General features: G+C 43.6%; 2 protein-coding genes across 3 annotated transcripts in view; one reads left to right on the top strand and one right to left on the bottom strand.

Annotated features, from left to right (window-relative positions):
* Shtn1 (shootin 1) overlaps positions 1–20,024 on the top strand; it is a 104,467-nt gene extending 84,443 nt beyond the window's left edge. Inside the window, exons 16-17 of one of the 2 annotated variants that reach the window (XM_031390849.1) lie at positions 2,399–2,591; positions 18,325–20,024. In XM_031390849.1, the coding sequence (XP_031246709.1) occupies positions 2,399–2,591; positions 18,325–18,547 (416 nt within the window). In that variant the 3' untranslated portion in view covers positions 18,548–20,024. The remainder of the gene's footprint in view (positions 1–2,398; positions 2,592–18,324) is intronic. The other variant, XM_031390850.1, reaches the window with a different exon arrangement.
* Positions 11,742–22,151, bottom strand: part of Eno4 (enolase 4) — a 37,490-nt gene continuing 27,080 nt past the window's right edge. Inside the window, exon 13 of the mRNA XM_031390854.1 lies at positions 11,742–11,991. Coding sequence (XP_031246714.1) covers positions 11,986–11,991 — 6 coding nt within the window. The 3' untranslated portion in view covers positions 11,742–11,985. The remainder of the gene's footprint in view (positions 11,992–22,151) is intronic.

The following is a 22,151-nucleotide window of genomic DNA, read 5'->3' as shown; positions in this document are numbered from 1 at the left end:
CATTAGACAGACAGCCAGGCGAGCCTTCGGAGTGAGCTCCAGGACAGTAAGAGACCCTGCCTCAAAACAAGAGGGACCACACTGACATAAACATATTCAGTTCTTAGTTTAGTCTGCAGATTCTACTGATAAAATCCCATACCAGGACACTTGCCACCCTGCAGACAACCTGACAGGAACCTTAAAGAGGTATTCTGAGACATTTTTATTGTATTAACACCACTCAGCCACCTTCCTTATCCATTTCTTTTTCGGTAGATCCATTAGTACATGAACAAAGAAGTATGATCTGCCATTGATAAAGTACGCATAGTCAGTGTGCTCTGAGGGGGTGACTTACAATTGAGCAGACATTCATGGGTTCATCATGGCCTCGTGGCATGTGACCTGTGATAGTCACAGGCTCGTGGCCTCGTAGGATATGGGCCTATGATGTTCACAGGCTTATGGCACATGGACCTGCGACACTGCTCTTGTACACTAAGACTTATGGGGAATAGGGGAGGGAACGGGTAGAGGAAGGCTACTTCAGAAAGCAGCCAGGCTTTGTAGACCCAACCCCCCAGGCTCATACACTTGGGATGCATTGTCCTGCTCAGTTTTCCTTCTGGGTCTGTCTGCTGCGAGCTCCCTTTCTCCACCCAGTCTGGTAGCCTGCCAAACTGGCATGTCAGAGATGAGCAAGAGGCTCTTAGGAAACAGAAGATGCAGCAATCACATCACCGCTGCAAACATTCTGCCTTCTTCATTTCTTTTTGTATGTATGGAAAACACGAGCCCTGGCTGAGCTCTCTGCCCTCCTTTCTAAGTGGCTTCGGATGTAGAAACAAGCAGCAGGCGTTGGGGTATTCAAAACAAGATCTTCCCACAAGGACAGACATGCTTAATGCCGTCTAGTGTTGCTGTCAAGTTACCAAGGACAAAACAGAGCAAAGATGAGGCAAATCCTGGATTTGACTTGATATCCCTGTTTTCCAGAAGCTTCTTTGCTGGATCTTGCTGTCTTCCATATCCCCATGGAACATAAGGCTTAGTGTACCTGGAAGGAAAAGGCCTTTCTGAACAGAGCACTCAGGCAGGACACACCAGCCTCTCTGCGTGGCTGGTACAGATGAAGTCAAGTCAGACCTGTCACCAAACCTGAGGGGGTCTGAACCATGGAGTCAGGCTATGGGAAGAGTCCAATAGAACTGAGCAGATTTTCAGTCCCTCTGAGATAGGTATTCCAGCCATATTCATAGCCACAGAAAAGACTGTCTCCCGAGCTGAGCTGAGCTCACTGTTAGGGAGCTGCTAGCATTTTGGATTGTATAATACCAATTTGGGAGACGGTTCTTTTTCTTCCTTTCTTTGAACTTGGTATGTGGTCAAGAATAACCCTGAACTTTTGATCTTCCTGCCTTGACCTTCCCAGTGCTAGGGCTGTAGGTGAGCACCAGTTTGTTCAGTGCTGTAGATGGAAGCCAGGGCTCCATGCCTGCCATGCAAGCACTTCCCCACTGGAGCCATGCCCTGAACCCACCCCAAGCCCCCAGCATATCTTCAGTCTCCCAGGTCTCTTCTCAGTGACGTCCTTCAAGGTTGTGTTCTAACTTCATTTTGACATTTAATTTGCGTATTTGTGAATTGTTCAGCCAGTCTCTCTGTTACAAGCGGTCCTTTTGAAGTTTTAAGGTGGATATCCTTTGAGGCATGCTACCTAGTGAAAGCTCAGGGTGAGGCTTAGCTTTGGCCTGGGAGTTCTAGAGTGCTGTGCCCATAATTTCAGTAGCAAGCCTTACTATAGTCATTTAAATCCTGTCCCAGAGAACAGCAGAGACCAGAAGGTAAACAGCCCAAACTCTTTGCCACTTAATTTTTATAATCTTGTGTCTGTATTTTTTAAGAGGCAATAAATCCACTTACTGCCCATTCACATTAAAATGAAAATGTTCATAAAAGCTGTTTAATGCTCAAGAAGTCTTCATGAGCCTTTTAGAAAGAACCTTTTGACATCGGTCCATTTTCTGTTTAAAATGCAGAGCTGAGTTTTTGGAAGAATTAACTCTTGAGAGGCAAAATGGTTCAAGCAGGGCAGTCAGAAAGCCATATTCCGAAGAAGAAAAAAGTTTCCACAATTGCGGTGTTGCTGAGGACCCTTCTGTGAAGGAGTGTGGCTAGAGATTGTGTGACCTCTTAAAGGTTTGCACTCAGTGTCCCAGCATGGTCCAGGTGCCCTAAAAAGTAGAGTTACCCCAAAGCAAAGCAGGCTTCTGTAGGGACTTTTCTTTTAGCATGCGCTTACACTTCTTGACTAACTTGGCCTTTTTGCTTCCTGTGGGCTTTTCAGCTAATCTTTCATACCCTTGATAAGCATCACACAGAATTATTAAACTTGAGGTATGTGTTTGGTTTTAAGGTCCTACCGGGATATTAGCCACCTCAGAATCCAAGTCCATGCCAGTGTTGGGTTCTGTATCCAGTGTAACAAAATCAGCCTTGAACAAGAAAACTCTGGAGGCAGAATTCAACAACCCGTGTCCCCTAACACCTGAGCCAGGTGAAGGGCCCCGTAAATTGGAAGGATGCACGAATTCCAAGGTTACCTTTCAGTAAGTAACAATGTTCTTCATTAAGTAGAATGTAGACAAATCTGTAATGTCTGCCGTGCATTTCTTTGACTGTCTTTGCTCTTCAGAAAGACGTCTGTGCGGCCTGCCAATCTCCTTTTTCCCTCCTTTGAGCCAGCCTCTGCTTCTAGGCTCCCAGCTTGGTGATTTGCTTCAGCTCCATAGTAAATGCCACATGTCTTGAACTGGCCTAGCCATTGGATTCTCCTCCTAGACAAAGACTTGAACTGGATGATAATTCTACCCCAGACACACCTGTCTTTTCCACATGAAATGCTTAGGTTCTAAGCCAGTCTTAACAGCTCCCTAACCCTGAAGAAGCCACGAAATCTTTCAGACTCCTTTGGAGTCTGCGTTTGTCAAGTCTCATTTTCTGGCCCTTGAAAGATGTTCCTTCATCCAGTTCTTACCAGAGACTGACTGTGTCCCACATACAGGGTTATGTATAGAGACCGATTTCCAAGTGCCACTTTGTTAGGTGTAATCCTGCTTTTAAACATGTTGCAGACCAGTGCAGAAGAAGATCAATTTGTTTTATAACAATGGCAAGCTCCATTTGAAATTGGTCTTCACTTGGGCTCTAATTCTCTTGCCAGGATGTCAGCTAGACTGTCACTTAATGAAAAGGAAGAGGTGAGGCCAATCAGATCAGCTGAATCTTGTAATCACAGTTAATTAAACCTCTGATTTCCTGTTCTGTCAGAGAAAGAGTCACCCCCCTCCTTTTGTAGTTTCACTGTCTTGGCTTAAAAGGTGAAACCTGGACAAATGAAGTTGAAATTCAATTTGGATCTATTTTTGCCGACTGGTATTTTCTTCCTCCCATGGGACTATTGAGATCCTATCTCCTTTGGAGTGAATGGCTGTCTTTGCTGATTTCCATGTTATCTAATTTCACCGTGGGTTTTAAAGCACATATTCTCACAGCTCTGTTTCCTTTCTTGGCCGGGAGCTGTTTGCATCTCCCAGAAAGATGATCCATATTCATTCTTTGCCTTTGCTATTAAATTTGTTGAGCACTAATTCGACATCAGCAATCTGGCAGCATTTGAACCAATATCCAGCACAAAAGCAATTTGGCAGAGACAAGTTAGTTTCTGAGAAATGCCTCAGTACGTGCGTATAGATTTTCACCCCCCTTCACCGGTTTTCCACAGATAATCTTAATCAGAAAATACTGCTGCTCCTTCCCCCTTTGTCTGCCTTTTATTCTCCAAAAGTAAGTGGAAATTACATTTCCAAGAAAGGAAATGAAATAATTGCAGGCCCAAGGTCTGCAAAATGTGTGTTGAATTGACGGTGAAAAGGATCCATGTGCTGACAGAGAGAGTTGCTAGATGCCAGAAAGGCCGATGTGGAACTCAATTTACGTCCCATCTTGCTCATTCAATGACTGCTTAAGAGACACATTGCAACTTAATTTATCTACTTAAAGCACTAATCTAAGTACTGTGTGCAGCTGTATTAACTTTTAAACTTTGTAACCCAATGCTCGTGTCTTCTGTTATCCCATTGTTTGGCTGAGATATCTAGTGCCATGTGTTTTCACATTAACAGCCATTTAGAAATAAGAAAAAAGATCCCATACACACTGGCTGAACCTAGCCTCCCTGCACATATGTAGCAGATGTGCAGCTTGACTTTCATGTGGGTCCTGAACAACAGGAGCGCTGTTCCAAAAGCTGTTGGCTGTATGTGGGATGTGTTCTTTTAGCTGGACTGCCTTGTTTGGCCTCAGTGGAAGAGGATGCATGTAGCACCACAGAGACTTGATGTGCCAGGGTTGGGGATTACTCACAGGGCCCCCACCCGCTCAGAGAAGAAGGGGAGGAGGAAGGAGGAAGGATTGTGAGAGAGGATGCCCTGGAGGGGGCAGGGGAGGGCAATGAGTGGGATGTAAAGTGAATACATTAAAATAAATAAATAAATAAATCTAAAAAGGGGAAAAAAAATCCCTCGCTTCAGTATAGCTAAACAAAGTGGATCTGAGAACTCTGTGTATATCCAAGCTAATTATTCACTCCCCTTCATTTACATTTAAACTTAGCTTTGGGATAACTGACAGATTTAGCTGCAGGTTCTACAAGTGAAGATCCATGTTATCAGCCAGGAACCCAGAACCTTCTAGGAATCAGAGGGGTTATTTTTAAGGGCTATTTGGGGCTGGCTTTGACTACTAGGTTCATTCAATCTCATAGACTTGGGCAAGTGGAACACTTAGACATGAGATTGTGGTGGAAGGAGAGGAGAGGAGACAGAGAGAGTGAGAGAGAAAGCTAGAAAGATAGAGCAACAGAGAGAGAGCTAGAGTGAGAGTGAGAGAGAGATCTAGAGAGAGAGAGAGAGGAAGAGTGCATGTCTCTGTGTGTGTGTGTGTGTGCGTGTGTGTGTGTGTACAGATAAGAAAACAAGCTCAGATGTCAGGCTTCCTTTTCCACATTGCTTGAAATGGGATAATGGGATCTCTGTTCTTTTCTGTGCACATGAGGCTGGTTGGTCTGCAAGTTTCAGGGCATTCTCTTACCTCCACCTCAAATCTCACCATAGAGTGCTGGGATTACAGATGCATACTACAGAGTCCAGCTTTCCACAAGCTCTGGGGATGTAAACTTGAATCCTCATACTCACACAACAAGGAAGTTGATCCATCTACCCAGACCTTCACTGTTTTTAAATGGACTTTTGAGGTTAGAGTCCGGAGTGACGGGGTTCAATGTGACATTTTGCTACGTATGTACCACTGTACTTTTTCCCGTTAGTTAATGTGTCTTTGCACTCTAGTAACTGACCCTTCATTTTGATTTGTGTCATCACCACTGTGGTGTTTCAGGTGAGTGGCACTCTCAGCTAGTGTCCTATAATGCGTATGATTATCCCAGCTTACATGAGTGTACACAACATGCACACATGCACAGATGTGGATGTGCACATGTCTTACTGTAGTCCCTGTTGTCCTGTCCTCAACCCCACGCCCCCTCCACATGCTTTATGGCCAAGTCCAATTGCACTTGGGGCCTGGTGTCTGCTGTGCCTGCTTTGCCAAGAATATCCTTCCCTGCTGTGTCCAGCAAGGTGAGGTCCAGGAAACCTGACATGGGGTTAGTGAAATAGTGAAGAAAGGAAAGACACACAGACAGACTAGCTGGGCCAGGCCGTGTGAGGCTGGATGGGGGCACCAATTACTCATAGCCTGGTACTCTGCTCATGTATTGTTTTGTGTGTGCAGCACAGGGGAGAGGTTGGCCAGTATCCATAGGAGTTTCTGTAGACAGCAGTCTCAGTCTGTAAACACTTGGGAGGAGGAAACCCCAAGTGATAGGTTTTACAAACTGCCAACATTCATACTCAGTGGAGGGATTTACTGTCTCTCTGAGGTTTTACAGACTGCCAGCATTCACACTTAGTGGAGGTATTTACTATCTCTCTGAGCTTCACCCCTACAGGGAAGGCTTTGCCAATTTCCTGTAGGTCTGAAGCATTGGTCCCTACATTACATGGTCGTGTGCATAGCAACAGCATACATCCACAGGAGACCTCATTGCTCTTTTTTTTTTTTTTTTTTTTTTTTGGTTTTTCAACACTGGGTTTCTCTGTGGAGCCCTGGCTGTCCTTCTACAGGAATGTAGACCTGATGAGGGTAAAATTTTTACTTTTGTCTGTTTTATGTATTTGTGATATTTCACACATCAGAATTCGTGCCTGCCACGTGTGGTAGGCTCTTAATAAATGGCTGGACGGACATGTGCATTCTTTAGGCCATACTGAGTCTTCCCATCATGAGGCATCTGTCCCCGCAGACTAGAGCTTAAGACCTTTCCTGTGGCTGGCTTGGTTGGACTCTTTAGTTCAAGAAAACATTCTTTTAAAGGCTGGGGAGTCATTTGCGTTTAGCTCAGTACCACACATCTTTGCTGTTGTGCCTGCTCATCGGCCTCTATAATACACAGGTGTATCGGAAAGATCTCGCTATGCTCACCTGATCGGCTCAGCGGGGTTGTGCTGGCTAGTGAACCAGTGGCTAAGTTAGAATGTAAAAGCAGAAGCCATGAGATGCAAGTCAACGTGGGGATTTTAGGGAGTTGGACAAACCCTTGTTTAAAGAATCTATTGGTTTATGTCCTGGGTACCTTTCAAGAAAGTAGGTACCAGTTACAAGGATTCATTGAGATGGATGACACTAGCCTATACAGTTGAGGGGCCTAAGGGGAAAAGAAGAGAAAAAGATCTTGTGGAAGAGATTGTGATTTGTTCTGTTGGAATGATAGCTGTGTTGTTGTTTCTATGTGCTCTGTAGCCTGTAACTGCGGATGTATGTGTAAAGGACTTCCCTGTTATGTTCTGAAAGGTAAAGAGCTGATTCAGCAAGTGCCAGGGTCGACCTGGTTTCTACTTCCATGCCCCTTCCTGCTGATCTAGATTAACCTCACATATCAAAGATGGAAGAAGCTTCCTTGGCTCAAGCTAATCAACAGGTGGGACACTCAGTTCTAAAGAGAAAAAAAAAATTCTACATTATAGAATTTTGTAAAGAAACTAGCTTCTCACTTTCAGACAGCTATATATGATTCCTAAAAATAGGCTAAGCAAGTAAAGTCAGAAAAATAAAAATAGGCTAAGCAAGTACAGTAACATCCAAAAAAACTGCTGGGTGTGTCTCAGGCAGCTATATATGATTCCTAAAAATAGGCTAACTAAGTACGGTAAAGTCAGAGAAATAAAAATAGGCTAACTAAGTACGGTAAAGTCAGAGAAATAAAAATAGGCTAACCAAGTATGGTAAAGTCAGAAAAACTGCTGGGTGTGTCTCTGCTCGTCTGCAAACAGCAGAGAAGACTGGAAACAAACAATGATTACTTTTCTAACCCAGTCCTTTCCCATACCTGTCTGTGGTGGCAAAGAATGCCCTGTCATTTCTGAGACCTGAGCTCTGTGTCAACTAGCAAAGTGTCCCAAGGACCTTTGACCTACTTACTCCTTACTGGCCATGTATTTATGATTTTTAGCAAGTGACAATCTATGACAAAAGTTTCCTTTTGTAAGTTGAGTGTAGTGACACCTCTTTTGTAGGGTTGACATGTGGAATAGTTGGTTTATGGAATATATAATTCCTTCCTACCTTATATTAAGATTATATCACTGGGATAATAGATAATCAAGGACAAAAGTGAACCTGGAAGCTAAGTTTGTAGCTTCGGTCATTGGATGGGCAGATCAAGCCATGTGACTTCTCTGGGTTTGATTTCTCTTTTGTTCCTTCTAAGTTAAACTTAAAGCCAGAGTGTTAGACATGCCCCTATATTTTCTCCATCTCCAAGACCTCAGCAATCCCTAACAAACATCGTCACTCCAGCCATGTTCACCTTTAAGATAAGGGACAACAAAAACATACCTACCTGTTTTCTAGCCGTGACAGGCTATAATGCATTATATATTTATATTATTATTATAATAATATTATAATATTATGCTATAATATTATAATATTATTATTATATATATTTCTATAATGCATTATAGATTTATCCTAATATACAAACCCAAAGGTAATGGTTTTTTTAAACAACTAAAAAAGTAAACAATTAAGAAAGAAATGGGTTTTTTAAACACTTCTTCCAAACTTACATGTCCAAATGAAAATGGTTTGTCTTTAACAGCTAGTAATCTCAGGGCCATCAACTCAACCCAGCTCTGTTACTATTGCTTCAAATGCACTTAGATCCACTTGGGTTAGAGATGCCTGGCCACAGAAAGAACTGGCAACCCTTTCTGACTGTTTATTTCTGGTTAAAGAAAGGAGGTAAAAAGTGGGCATTGCCTCAGAGACCACTACTGGTCCAGTAAGAGAATTAATATTAGTTGCATCAATAAAAAATGATGTCCATTTTAATTACCACTATGTATTTAACCTATGCTTACAAAACTTTGGCTTTGGAAATTGGATCAGGCTTTGTAAATAACTATCATGTGCACACCAGCACTGGCACACACATGTACAGGAGAACACAGCACTCTACAGTTAGAATGTTAGGCCTTAATTCACCACCGAGCGTTCCTCACCCCGTGGGGCATGGATAATGAAAGGTGAGCAATTGATTAGTATTTCAGAAATAGGAGCATAAGCTGAACAATAAACATGAGCTCCCAAAATAACTATTTGGGTGGCCATGTCGTCCATATGAATTGTGGTGTAGGGTGTCCCAGACATTTCAACTCTATGATCAACACAATGTGTAAATTCCACGGTCTCAATGGATACATGTGGATTGAACTGGAAAAACATTGTTTTGGGAAAAACCAGCCCCACTCTATCATGTCTATCCTCTTCATTAGTAGGTATTCACACTATAATAGCACACATGGGGAGGAATGTACCCAAACCCTAGCCAGCAGGACGTATGTGTGGACAGGTGGGAGACCGTGGGTGCTAAAACCATTTTCCAGTGGGAGACTGAGGATTCTGGGATCTCCTTCCATGGTGTTTAGTCACTGATACTGTGTCTCACCAACATTCATTAAGCCAGCTATTTTCACATTTTTTTTTAGTCATCCCAAACCTACAGGTTAGACGTTGTTCCTGTTTTGAACAGGAGAAAACAGAGGCTTGATGAACCAAACAGATTGCCCAGAATTATGCTTCTGATGGATAGTTGGGTCAGATAACGTTAAACTCTTTAAATTCTTTCTCCAAAGCCCGTGTCTTTCAAACCCTAGTAGACTGCATTTAGTGCAGTATCAGGGAAAGGCAGAGAGGAAGCTGGCATGGCCTCCCTGCTAGGGAGTGCTCACTGCAACTGTGTCGTTTCTTGGGGCCTGTTTTGTGCACATCCTGTCACACTGACCGTACACACTCAGATAGCATCAGCTCTTCTTTTCAGTTTTTTACTGTCTTCCTAAGTCTATCCTGAACGATGGGAAGGTCCTAGAGTTACCCAGAAGCACAAAGCATTCTGAAACAACTGATTTGATTAGCAAGCAGTCTTAAAGAATAATTGGGAAGAGATTGGTTTTTTTCCATGCTTCCAATAAAAGGGCATTCATGTGTGTGTGTGTGTGTGTGTGTGTGTGCGCGCGCGCACACGCGTGCTTGCAGAGGCCAGAAAAGGATATTGAATACCTTCAATCACTTTCCACCTTATTCCTTTAAGATCTAGTTCCTTATTGAATTAGAAGCTCACAGTTCTGACCAGGCTGGTTGGCCAGCAAGGTCCTGGAGTTCTTCTTGTCTCTGCTCTCTAGTGTTGAGTCACAGGCACATACAGTATCTATGGCCTCCTACCAGAGTCTCAGGATTTGAACTGGGATCCTCACACTTGCACAGTAAACACTTAACCTACATAGCCATTTCCCCAACCCTCCTTTACACATTTTTTTATTTGTTTGTTTATTCATTCACTTACTTGCTGCTCTAGGTGTTTCAAACTTGCTGGGAGTATTTAATTCTTTTAAATCATATACATTATACATTGAATATGTCTAACGCTGAGCAGGGGGCCGGAAAGAGGCATTAGTTAGGAAATGGTAACACACTGTGGCAATCTGGAGGCAAACTGCTGTATGTGACGTGACTTGTTTTGGTGGTGAAGGGGAGGGACAAACAGGTCTTCTGCGTGGAGGACAAGCTGAGCAGGTGTTATAGGCCTCCGTCCTACAAACCAAGCAGAGGTTTGAGGATCTACCGCTGGCCCCATTTTGCTTCCCCTTTGGCCTCGTCTGGAAGTAGCTCTGCTGGTTTGAAGTGGACTTTGTTCATGGTTTCCATTCATTACTTTCCAGAGGGTGAACATCCTCCATTGAGTTATAGTAAACAGTAGTCAACCCCTACGGTGACTTTTCATTCGAAACTTTGCACCGAGGATAAGAACCTGTGGAGGGGACTCAGTCTCATGACAGTGGAGCGAGAGGCAGCAATTTCCCAGAGTGCCCTTCTTCTCTTAGTCATTTCTACCCTCACATTTCTAATGCACCCTGCTCTTCGAAGCCCCAGACTGGAAGCTTCAAGTTCTTTTAAATATCTCTTTGAGGTACAAGGTAGGCAGTTAGCTTGCTTTTTTTTGTTTGGGAGGTTCAATACAGGTCACTTTGTGCCCTTGGAGAATTAAAAAAAAAAAAAAGAAAGAAAACCACAAACCCATGTAGCAATTATAGGGCTTCACTTTCAATAGAAAAGTGTTCCTTTCTATTCAAGTCATTTTTTAAAATTTTAATTTACATTTAATTTCCAGATCTGTGGTATCTCTAAATACCTGTAACATTTGGCCCCATACAGATTTATTCTAGCAAGAGTTCATCTTGTCTGAGCTATCTTTTGAATTGTAGAGGTTAGCTGATGAAAGAGAAATTTTAGACGTATCTTGGTTGGTATGACCAGTCAAACCTTTCCATGACAGGAAAAAGAAATCTAAATGCCTTTCAAGTTTTTAATTAAAAATAGGATCGAGTTTTTAAATCATGGTTTGACCCTTAACTCACCTCTTCAATTTTATTTATTCTAGTGTGAACCTAATGTTAAAAAATGAAATGGAAAAGTGCTGGTTTCCACAACTGGAGACAGAGAGTCTGAGATTTTTGAAACACATCCACAAATCGAAACTTCTATTCTTAAACTTACTTTTGTATCAACTTTGCACAAAATCTTTTTCTCTAATACTGGTCTCGGTAGTGCATTTGTTTTGTTGGCCAGGTAACCGTTTCTTCAGAAAGGTCTGGGTCAGCCTTTTATCCAAATGGAGACTATGGAAGTATCCGGTCCCTGTGGTGAAAGAAGTGCGCTTTCTTCTGGTTACTCTGTCTTCCATTTCTTCATCACCTCCTTTGCCTTTTTCTTTCTTGGGTGTGTGCACATGAGTACATGACTGTGTCTGTGTTTGTGTATGTGTCTCTGTGTGTGTTTGTGTATACCTGTATGTCCGTGTGTCTGTGTGTCTATGCATGTTCTGCATTGAGGAGAAGGGCAGCTTCCCGTACTTAGTAAACATTTAAACATTTATTTCCGAGAAGAGTCTACTAGCAGAATGAGCTGCATGGACGTTCCTGCTTAATCTCATGCTCTTAGACAATTAAAGGATTTGCTGGGCGCTCAGCTGTAATCTTAGCACTGCTGAATTGTGTATGGACACTGCAGGAAACGGCTCTGTTCCACAGAGCAGGACCACAATGGAGCCCCGTGTGTGCCGGTACATGGACAATTAAGTTTTAACAACAAAATTAGCCAAACAACTGGATGCTCTGGAAGCTGAGATCCCCCCACTTGGTCTTTTCTTTCCCCCCCAAGGAGTTATCCTGTGGACTGCCGGAAAGCTCAGCAGTCAGTATTGTCTCTGTGTTCCGAGGGGCTGTACAGACAGCAACTTCTTCCAGATTAATTGTTCAGGATGTATTACACCTAGTGAAAAAAAAATGACTGGTAAAATACCGTTGAGTAAATCTCAAAATTACTGTTAAAGGGCTACCGAGTAATTCTCCGTTCTCTTGAAGAATTAATTGCCTCTTAATGTTTGCTTTCAGTTACAAGGGCTTGGATTTTATAGGACTTTGTCTAAAATGTATCATTTCTTGTAAATTGCCTTTGGTACTTTGTAGGTTTAAAAAAAAACATTTCTTAACAGTATTTATGTTTCCTTTTATTTGTGTTTCATGAGGTAGAGTGAAGTTTTGTTTTGTTTTAATGGAAAGGAAAGTAACTTCCAAGACTGAAAAGCAATTTCAGATCCCGAGATAAACCAACCCAACTTCTTAAACCAGATAAAACACATTTCATTTGAAATATACTTTTTCTTGTCATGAAAGTATACAAAAGGTGACAGACTGAATTCCTGTGACTCCTATCTCAAAAGTTTGATATATAAAATATAGTAAATTGAAAGGAAAACTTAAAATAGCTATCTAGGAAAATGCACGTTGTGCACAGCTGATTTTAAAGGAGCCAGTGTTACCTCTGGAGACTTCTGTGGGAAACTGTATGTCTTTTAACATATTTCTCGTAAATGACATTCAGTTTTTAAATACCTGGGATCTAAATTAATTTTCATAGAGACAAAATCTATCCAAAATTATATATATATATATATATATATATATATATATATATATATATATAACATGTGTATATATTAAAAAGTTAAAAAAAAAAAAAGATAGCCAAAGAGAAAGTGTCCTGAGGGTTTTGTAGTGAGTTCACATGTTGCCTACATGGCTTTACCAGTGAAAGCTGTCCAGGATCAGAATCTATAACTTGTCTTTGGTCTAGCTGGCACAAGTAGCAGGAACAAGCTGGTACAGCCTTGAAGGTACCACCATGGTCTGTGACGGCAGGGGAGCTAAAAAAAACTAACGGAAATGTTGCTGAATGTGGGCACAGGGTCTTTCCTCAGCTATTGTTACCTGTGACAAAAGGGACTTTGGCTAATCCCGAAATCGGAATACTTTCTGTACTTTAAGTCTGTCTTCCCACAAATCAAAGCAGAGTCAGACTGATGGACTGGTACAATTCTTAGATAAAATACAGTTTTTAAAAAAGTACAAAAAGACAAAGCTACTGAGCTTCATTCTACATCCAGTCACACAAGTATGAGACTTGATAGTGATTAGAAATTCTCAGATTATGTTTGGGATGTAATGTTTTTGAAGTTTTGGACTGGTGCATGAAAAGCTCTAAAAAAAAAAAAAAAAAAATCAAGAGTTTCTGAAAGAAACAATGAACATCAGCTTTAGTGGGCCAGTTCCCTTCACCACTCTGCTCGCTGCAGGGCTGGAGGGAGCAACACTCATTTTTACACTAGGGAAATAGAAACTGACTTCCTCTTTGGAGTTTTCCCAGAAAACTACTTTATAAAGACAAATTTAAATCTTTCCATTTTCCATCCTTGAAGGTGGCAAATATGATTGTGGTTTTATCCGTTTTTATTGTAAATGAAACAGAGTTCAGACCAGCCACTGTACGTCATTTGTTGGATGGCTGCCACAGACTAATGCAGACGTCCCACTGGGAGACCAGAGAAGCGCTACACTGTGATTCACCAGATTGTGTTAAATAGTCCAGCTGTTGCGATTTGAAAGATAGTTACCTCAGAAGTGAAATAGAAATGAACTTGGCATTTATGCCTCAAACCGTTTTTATACTGTTTGGCAATCAGCTTTTCAGAGGTAGCATTTTATAAAATAACTCTCACCGCTTAAAGGTTTCATTCTCTGTAATGTTCAAAATGTCCCACCTTTATATTATCAGTAAAATTAAGCTTGAGCGATATTCAGAATTTGCATGAAATAAGCATTCCCCCCTTCATTTCCTGAGCTTTGATTGTATTCAATTGAGCTCAGAACCGTGTCGATTAGGGGCTCTTTGGGGCATTAGTTAATTTGAATTGCAGCCGAAATGTTAGCTAGAATGTTGTTGAATATAATTGAGATGTGGAAAGTTGATTTTGAAAGGAATTTCATTGAATGCAAACAATGACGGTTTTTGGGGGGGTGGCACACAGAATGCGTTGCTTCTGTCCCCTGTGACACAGTCTGAGAAATAACAATCCCTTTACCAAGTTTAGCTTTGGTGAAATGGCAACATTCGGATTCTTCTTACACCTATATGGTTTAGAGTCAGGTCTTTCTTTGCCAGCAAGGGAGGCCCACCTACCAGAGCCCCTTGTTCTGGCTCTCCTACAGTTAGGGAACAGTAGCTGTCAGTTGTAATAGAGTTGCAGATTAAGATCTTGAATTCTAACTTTTAATTGACTTGCTTTGGGGAGGGGGTGCCTTGAAACAACTGTTGAGCACATGATCCAGAATGATCCACAAAGAAGGTCTATTATAATGGATCATGGATAACTAACTACAGGATTCTGCAGTTTGGGCCCCCCCCCCAGACTGACTACTGATGCCGGTTCTATGCTGGTGAAAAATGGATCATTTCACTTTGCTCTCCTAGAGTTTTCATCTGACAGGGAGGGAGTGACTCGTGGCGGCCCTCCTCTCTCTCTCTCTATGACTCAGCAGTTCTGCTTTACAGATTCTGCTGCATCAGGAGAAAGGCTGCTGTGGCTCTTTTATAAGTATGAACTTGAATTGCTTATTTGTAGTCACTGTCCTTAGATGCTGCATTGAAGGAGGAGGTAGATGGAGCCACCGTGGACCAGGCCCTGTGGTACTACTGCTTGAGATTTGGTTGGCTTCAAACCTCTAGACCCACATGGCTTCCTTGAATAGCAGCATAGGTTCTCAGTACTGTCCCCGAAGGACATGGGATTGGGAATGTCTTAGTTGCCTTTTCTGTTGCTATGATAAGAATACTCTGACAAAAGCATCTTAAGGGGGAAAGGGTTAATTTGGGCTGGTAGTGTGACAGTGCATTAGTCCATTGTGACAGGGAAGACCTGCATCCAGTCAGGAATCAGAGGACAATAAATGCTACAAGTCAGCTCTTTCCACTATTCAGTCCAGGATACAAGCCTAGGGAATGGTGCTGCCCACATTCAGGGTGGGCCATCCCTCATTAATTAACTTAGTCTAAATAACTGCTCCGCAGGCATACTCTGAGGCTTTACCATCAGTGACATCATGGGGATAGAGATGGAATGTAGTCCAGGAAGAAGGCTTCTGGTTCTCTAAAAGGAGCTTTGAGAAGCTCCCCTGGAGAACTAGGAAAGGACCTAGTGATATCAAATCAGGAAGCTTGAGCATTGCCCTCTGAAAGACAGCATTGATCTGAAAGTTGCAGATAGAAACAATGGAAATAAGCTAGTAAAAATGTCCACAAATTACCCTGTGGCACCAGTGTTACATTTGAAAGTAGCTCAATCCTAAAGAGGAGGCAGCTCAGACTCCAGCACTGGCTCTGCCACTCAGGAGTAGCATGCTCTTAGACCGGGCTGTCCCCCTCTGCACGCAGAACTGCCTCCGTCTACAAAAGGGCAGTTAGGATAGATGGCCACTCTTACTCCTATATGTCTTGTCCTGGGGTTCCAAGGGAGTGCCCTCCTGCCTAGTCTCTACCACGCCTAGTTCAGTGGAGGCAACTGTGAGATTCTCAAGCTGGTCTGCCAGCAACTTCTCAGGTTAGTCTGCCAGATGAGTGGTTTGCTTGAGGACAGATAGACGGTGCAAGGTTTTTAAGTTTTCAGACCAATCAGCCTGTGTGTTACTGCTACAGGAAGCTGAGAGCAGTCCCGGGAGAGCTCTAATTCCCAGCTGACGAAGACAGCTTTTGCTAAGAGATGTTAACCACCCTTCGCCTGCAGTTACACTGGGCCACGAAAATGCCCGCAGTAGTCCATGGGAGCAACAGAGGTTTGTATGGACCATAGCAGTTGCTCACTCCAATCAGCAGAGTGAGATCCACCGCTTTGCATGCTTCCAACATGCTGGCTGGCGACAGCAGTGGGCTCTCAAGCAAGCTGGTGAAGCTAACTGGAGCTGACCTGCAGACTTCCATGTGGCTTTCACCTGAGCCTGAGCTAAGCTGCAGCTTCACCTCCTGGAACTCCCCATATGCTTGTTTCCAGGTTCTTGTTGGCCGTGAGAGATATATGTGTGAGGCAGGAGTGAGATAATGGTGTTTTAATAATGTTTTCTTTGCACCCTGAGAAAGTTCATGTGTAGCTTATCTGGGATAGCTTATGAAGGGCATAGTGTGCTGACCCACTTAACGGGCATGCAGCAGCGGCTGGCTCGTGGATCAGTTCTGCAGTTCCTCCTAGCTTTTCCTCCAGCTTGCCCACTTCCCAGTTCAGATGCATGTGCTGGTTCTGCGTCATAGGGCTCAGCTTGTGGGGCCAGTGCATCAGCCTGATGGGCCTTTGTCACAGAAAGGTGCATCTCTACTTTGTCCTCAGTCTCTGCCAGTTTACAGCCAGCTTGCCTTTCAGCTGCCAGAATGCCTAGCTTCATGCATAGAGATGGCTGACTTGCACAGCATGGTCCATTGCCCAGAGTCTAATTACTATTAATAGCTCTTTTAGGTGGCTCTGCTTTTTCTGATAAGCTGTAAGATGTTGCCTGGACCAGAGAAAGCTGAAACAGGTACTATCAAGGAAATGACACCCCAACCGACCTCTAGGACAGAGTAGCAGGTGTTTTAAGAAATGTTTCATTGGCTAAGCTAGATGGATAGCGACATCATGGTCTTTGTCAAGTCCGTTCCTAAGGGTCTCCTTCCTTCTGCCATTCCCTTGTGTCTTAAATATGACCTGCCAGCCAGAGAATGTCTTTGCAGACATTTGATTAGAGCTTGTAGGTATGACTGAAGTTTTCTGGTTCAGATTTCTGTGCCTTGTAAGCATACACCACCTTCCATAACAGATGGCTTGTTCTATTTCCATGTGTAGATGAGACTTCCAGCTCTACTCTCAACCAAGCTTTCACTCTGGGTCTTCTCTAGTCTGCTATTATTTATTTGTTCATTTGTTTACTTTATACATGATCTATGTGGGTGCTGGAGGCAAAGTCTTAGACAAAACTCAACAGTTCCTGTTCCATATGTTATCCGAGAGACAAACAAACATCTAACTAAGTGTGCTGAGTTGAGAAAAGGAGAAATACTGCATGTAAGAGGAACTATCATATGACCTGACCTGCTCAAGGAGGCAGGCCAGTGGAAATCCATGCCTGGCAGAGGCTAGGACAGGTAGTTCAGTGAGCAGGTGCTAAGCAGTAGCTCTCCATCACACATCAAATGGGCCTGCCCATGTCCTGGCTCACAGTTAATAGTTGGTTCTCTGGAGTCAAAGTCTCATCCTGGAATTGGCCATTGAGAAGACCAGAATAGTCTTGAGATCCTTGGCCCTGACCACTGCAGCTGCGTGTTCCCTGGGCCAGGCCCAGGATCACGCGTGCAGGATCCTGCGTGATCAGGAAGGTGTTCAGCCTGAAAACCTTCCCAGGGTGGGTTCTGACCAGCCTGACACATAGCAAGAAAGCATGTTTGAAGAATACCTCTGTTCCCACAAGGAAACTTTGTTGCCTGCCTGGTGTGAGAAACAATAGCTTCTTGCAACAGAAGAGAGGCAACTTCTGAGGGAAAGAACACCACTTGCAAAATTCTAAAAGAAACTTCTCAAGAACCATGTTCTCCTGGGTAGGGAAGTTTCTGGACACTTGGTGTGTGTTAGACCCCATTCCCAAGTGCTCTCCTCAGCCCTTTCTCCACCCACCTCCTGAGGTCAGGTCTCCCTCCTGGGTGGTAATGGCTGTGGTGGGCACAGCTGGTTGCCACTCTCATCTGTCCATCACTGAGCCAGGATGATCCCCATCCCTCTCTGTGAAGCCTCTTTGCAGCTGAGATGTAAACAGCTGTACTGGGGGCAAGAGGGAGGGAGTGGGGGCCTGGCCTGGCTCCTTATAGCTGAACGAGGCTGGTGGGACAAAGGCAGTGTGGGCAGTGTTTGGGATTGCAGATGGAGTCAGCGGCTGTGCACTTCCTAGAGAATCGAGCAATTAAGCAGGTAGGTGCAGTTGGCGTCTTACTTCCGTAGTTAATCGCTTTGACTCTGTCTGCCTTCTCTCTCCTGGCCTTCTGCTCCTATTATGTAATCGGATATCTGCTGCTGCTTTCTTTCTTTCTTTCTTTTTTTTTTTTAAACGGCTGGCATCCCAAAGATTATGGGTTGTGCATGTCCGTCAGACTTAGGACCACTTCTGTTGTTATTTTTCTGAATCCAGAAACCTGAAAGTCAAATGTTCTCTTTCTTCTGCTTAGTTGTTTTTCTATTTAACTATCTTCTCACAGGCCTCCCAGTAAAGGTGGATACAGGAGAAAGTATGTGGGCAGTGAAAACCAAGCTGAGCCAGTTGTAGTTTTAGATCCTGTTTCCACACATGAACCCCAAACCAAAGACCAGGCTGCTGAAAAAGACCCAACTCAATGCAAGGAGGAGGGAGTCGAAACACAACCAGAATACAAAGAAGACAGCAGTGGGAAAACAGGAGAGATGGACAGTTCCAGCTGCTGAGCTGAAACCAGGGGCTGGCAGGTCTGCGGGGCCTTCTCAAGCAAGGAACACGTGGTTCATCTGCGTGTGCTGTCAAGAACTGTTGGACATTCATTTGTTCTGGCCACACACCTCTTTGCTGGTATCACTTTGTAAGTAGCAATTATAAGTAAGCTGTTTAGCAAAATGCATCTTCTGGGTAGTTTCTAATCTTTACAGGGGTGAGGGTTCTTTCTGGTTTCTACATGAAGTATGACTTTCCTGAGACGGTGGCAGAACTCTGAGGTTGGTGTCTTTACATGGAACGTTCGTACCATTCATCAAGTTATTCACAGGAAAATTCAAGGTGGTTGCTGGTAACTGGATAAACAGAGACTACCAAACTTAACAATTATCTTAAAGGCACCCTGTAAGCTAAGCCCTAGCACATAGAGAGACTAAGGCAAGAGGATCACTTGAGCCTGGCCTTTAGTTTGGGTCACAAAGTAAGACTCCATATAAAGAAAAGAAGGCCCAGAAGAGTCTCTGTTTGGGGTTTGGTCTTCTGATGGGAAAATGCAGCAGTCTGGACGTCAGTACATCCTGTAGCATCTCCATTTTGAAGGGTGCATGAGACCTTCCATCTCTGAACTCTGGAGGTAGCATCAGAGACTCTTAGGTCTGAGTTGAGCACAATTGACTATTGTGTGGAAAATGTGAACCTGTGTCTAAGGCTTACAGAGTCCTTTGGGGGTGATGTCCTGGTGGCCTCAACAGAGAAGTGGTATAGAGGGACGCTCAAACCTTGAATTTAACAGGGATGCCTCGGTAAGCTACATGTTCTGTTCCATGAGTTAACTGTGTTTTCCCACACATTCACATGGCACAAGTACCATATTTTATGCCAGCTCTCGAGCACAGTGAAGATAAGTGACAAGCACACATTGTTTTTCTCCCTTCACTGTGGATCTATACTACATGGGTCTTTTCTTGTTTTGTTTTGTTTTTTTAGAGGAAATTAAGTGGTAGTTTCAAAGAATACAATGTTTCAGACTACCACGGTGAATAAATAGAAATGTAATCAGGGATTTAAAAAAAACTTATGCAGTTTTTCAAAGTTGATTGTTTCAAAATTGGTGTTTATTTAAAATAAGTGGTAATGTACTTGAGTGCACTTTTTATGATAATGATTCAGTAATGGTAATTTTACTATTAAGGAAATCGAAAGGCTTAGTTTTGTTAGCATGACTCAGCATGTAGCTGTCAGGTGCTCCGCACCTGAGGGCAAAAGAAAATGATAGTAACAATTGCAGTAGTTGTATCCTATTGTATTTTTGCACGTGTGCTACTAGTGTGGGTTTGGGGAGGTGGGAAGGCAGGTGAGGACATCTCCTCGACCTGGGGACAATTCTCTTTCTGTAGATTCACTGGGCTTGACCATTTACCCTGTCTGTCAGTGCTGATTTTATATCCCTGTCATTTTACTCATGGGGAATTAAAACATGATTCTTTTTTCCAACCGCGTGTTTCTCTGACTGAATAAGCCCGCTAGACAATATGCGAACTGCTGGCAGATTAATTTGTTTAGATGGGTTCTGTTATGCTGTGATTTGAACTTTCCTCAATACAACATTAAAAGAGACACAGGTCGGTTTCTAATTAAGGGTCTGCTGTGGTTATTGGCATGTTGAAGTTCTCCAGCCTAGAAGGACACCTTGTTTCTTTGTTTTCTTGTTTCCTGTGATGGGCATGGGATTCTGTTAAGCCTTCTGCCTGCCCCTCAGCTACCTCCTCAGCCTTGCCACGTCCAGTGGAAGAGCAGTGTGAGTCAGGGCACTGAGCAGCTCTCTTCCATGCTTCTTGAGGCAGCCACCGGGTTGCTGCTGGGTTGCATGCACTTCCGGGACGATGGAGACAGGTGCACCACTGTTCCATGTTACATCATCACACGTATGGATGTGCTAATGTGGTTTAAAAGCAGCCTTACTTCCAGCAGAAGTTAACCACTGGGTGAGATGTGCTGGCTGAACCAGGTATCTATCTGTCCCTGGTATGTTGAAGGCATCTTTGCCGTTTGAAAATGTGCTTTCATTTCCCATGACCGAAAAGCTTTGCAAAGGACTGTGGTAAGTATTTGATGCAGACTTTTGCTCACCTTTTCCCTACAGTTTTCTTATATTTCACCTCAGGTTTAAGGGTCTGCCCTTTGCCGAGGTGACTTGTTAACTCCAAGGTAAGCTCTTAGCTGTGTACGGAGAAGGCTAACCCTTCTTGTGCACCTGACTCATGTGCCACTGTAAGCTCTTAGCTGTGTACAGAGAAGGCTAGCCCCTCCTATGCACCTGACTCATGTGCCACTGTAAGCTCTTAGCTGTGTGCACAGAAGGCTCACCCTTCTTGTGCACCTGACTCATGTGCCACTGTAAAGTTGGGAGGAGCTACATGTTTCCTTTTCTCTGGCAGGACATTAATTCTGTTTTAAAAGTATGGATTAGGTCTCTCTGTTCTAGCTCTCTTGACTAGTTCTTACACTTATGTGGCCACAGTGAGCAGAAGCATGTGGACCCTTTGTACTATTTACTAAAGGTGGGTGTCTCCTCTCCTCATTAACATGCTCTCAGCCTTTATGTCTGAGGAGTCCTACACAAGTTCCCATCATAGCAGTTAGCAATTTTCCAGCTCTGGGACATCTGCCTGACAGGAGCCGCCAGGGCTGCCAGCACCCAGCTCGGTTCTGAGTTATGTGAAAGTGTTACAGCCTGGCCAGATAACTCCTTCCTTACTTTCCTGGACAGTGAAAGGGTTGTTCAGTGTGGGAAGGTAAGCGTGATTTCCAGACCACTGTGGGTTATATGTTGGGCAAGTGATAGCCTGCACTACAGTCTTAAACTCATCTGGGAGTGCTTCTGCAAAGGCCTGCCATGCACGGCTTGCTTCAGCCAGTGAGCAACTCCAGTGGTTGTAGAGAGTGGGTAACCCACTGGTCTGTACTCGAGCCCTGGGACAGTTTCAAGTCCATCTCACATTCTCCTATCTCTCACAGTCATTTCTCATTCCTCATAGATAATATTATGTATTTTATAAGCAAGGGAAGGTGGGGGAGGGAGGGAGAGCACAAATATGAGAATGAATAAATGATAAGGAAAGCCCTCTGAGAAACGTCCCTACGCATTGGTGAGCTACCATGACCAGAGTGCATTCTAGGCTGGCATTAGGGTGCTGACCTTGGCCAGTTGTTTTGCTGTGGCTTCATTGGTTGGTTAGAGTTGTATCTGTCCCAAGGCATACAACCATCCTCATAGCACTTGGGTGAGAGAGAGAAACACTGCTATGGCCAGGTGAACATCTTGTCTTACCTGTCCTGCCTTTAAAATGGATGTTCCTTTCTATTTCCCCTGCCCCACTGTTTGTCCTTAAGCATCTGGAGAGAGAATCACCACAGACTGTGACATGTCTTCCCAAGCTTGTAGTGACACTGAGCAGCCATATCCCCATGCCATATTCTCAGTACCAGTCTGCTGCTGAGCCAATCTCAAATCACATCTCTGAGAGGAGGCTGGTTCTCCTTTGAGAGCATGACGTTCTCTCCCTTTACCATTTTCTTGAAACAGACTAAGCCCCAGCTGAAAAAAGTTGCTGCCAGCCA

This window comes from Mastomys coucha, unplaced genomic scaffold (assembly GCF_008632895.1).
Source record: "Mastomys coucha isolate ucsf_1 unplaced genomic scaffold, UCSF_Mcou_1 pScaffold21, whole genome shotgun sequence".
In the NCBI taxonomy this organism is placed as follows: Eukaryota; Metazoa; Chordata; class Mammalia; order Rodentia; family Muridae; genus Mastomys; species Mastomys coucha.
The sequence above is the reverse complement of the archived record's forward strand: the minus strand, read 5'-3'. Positions and strand labels throughout refer to the sequence as shown.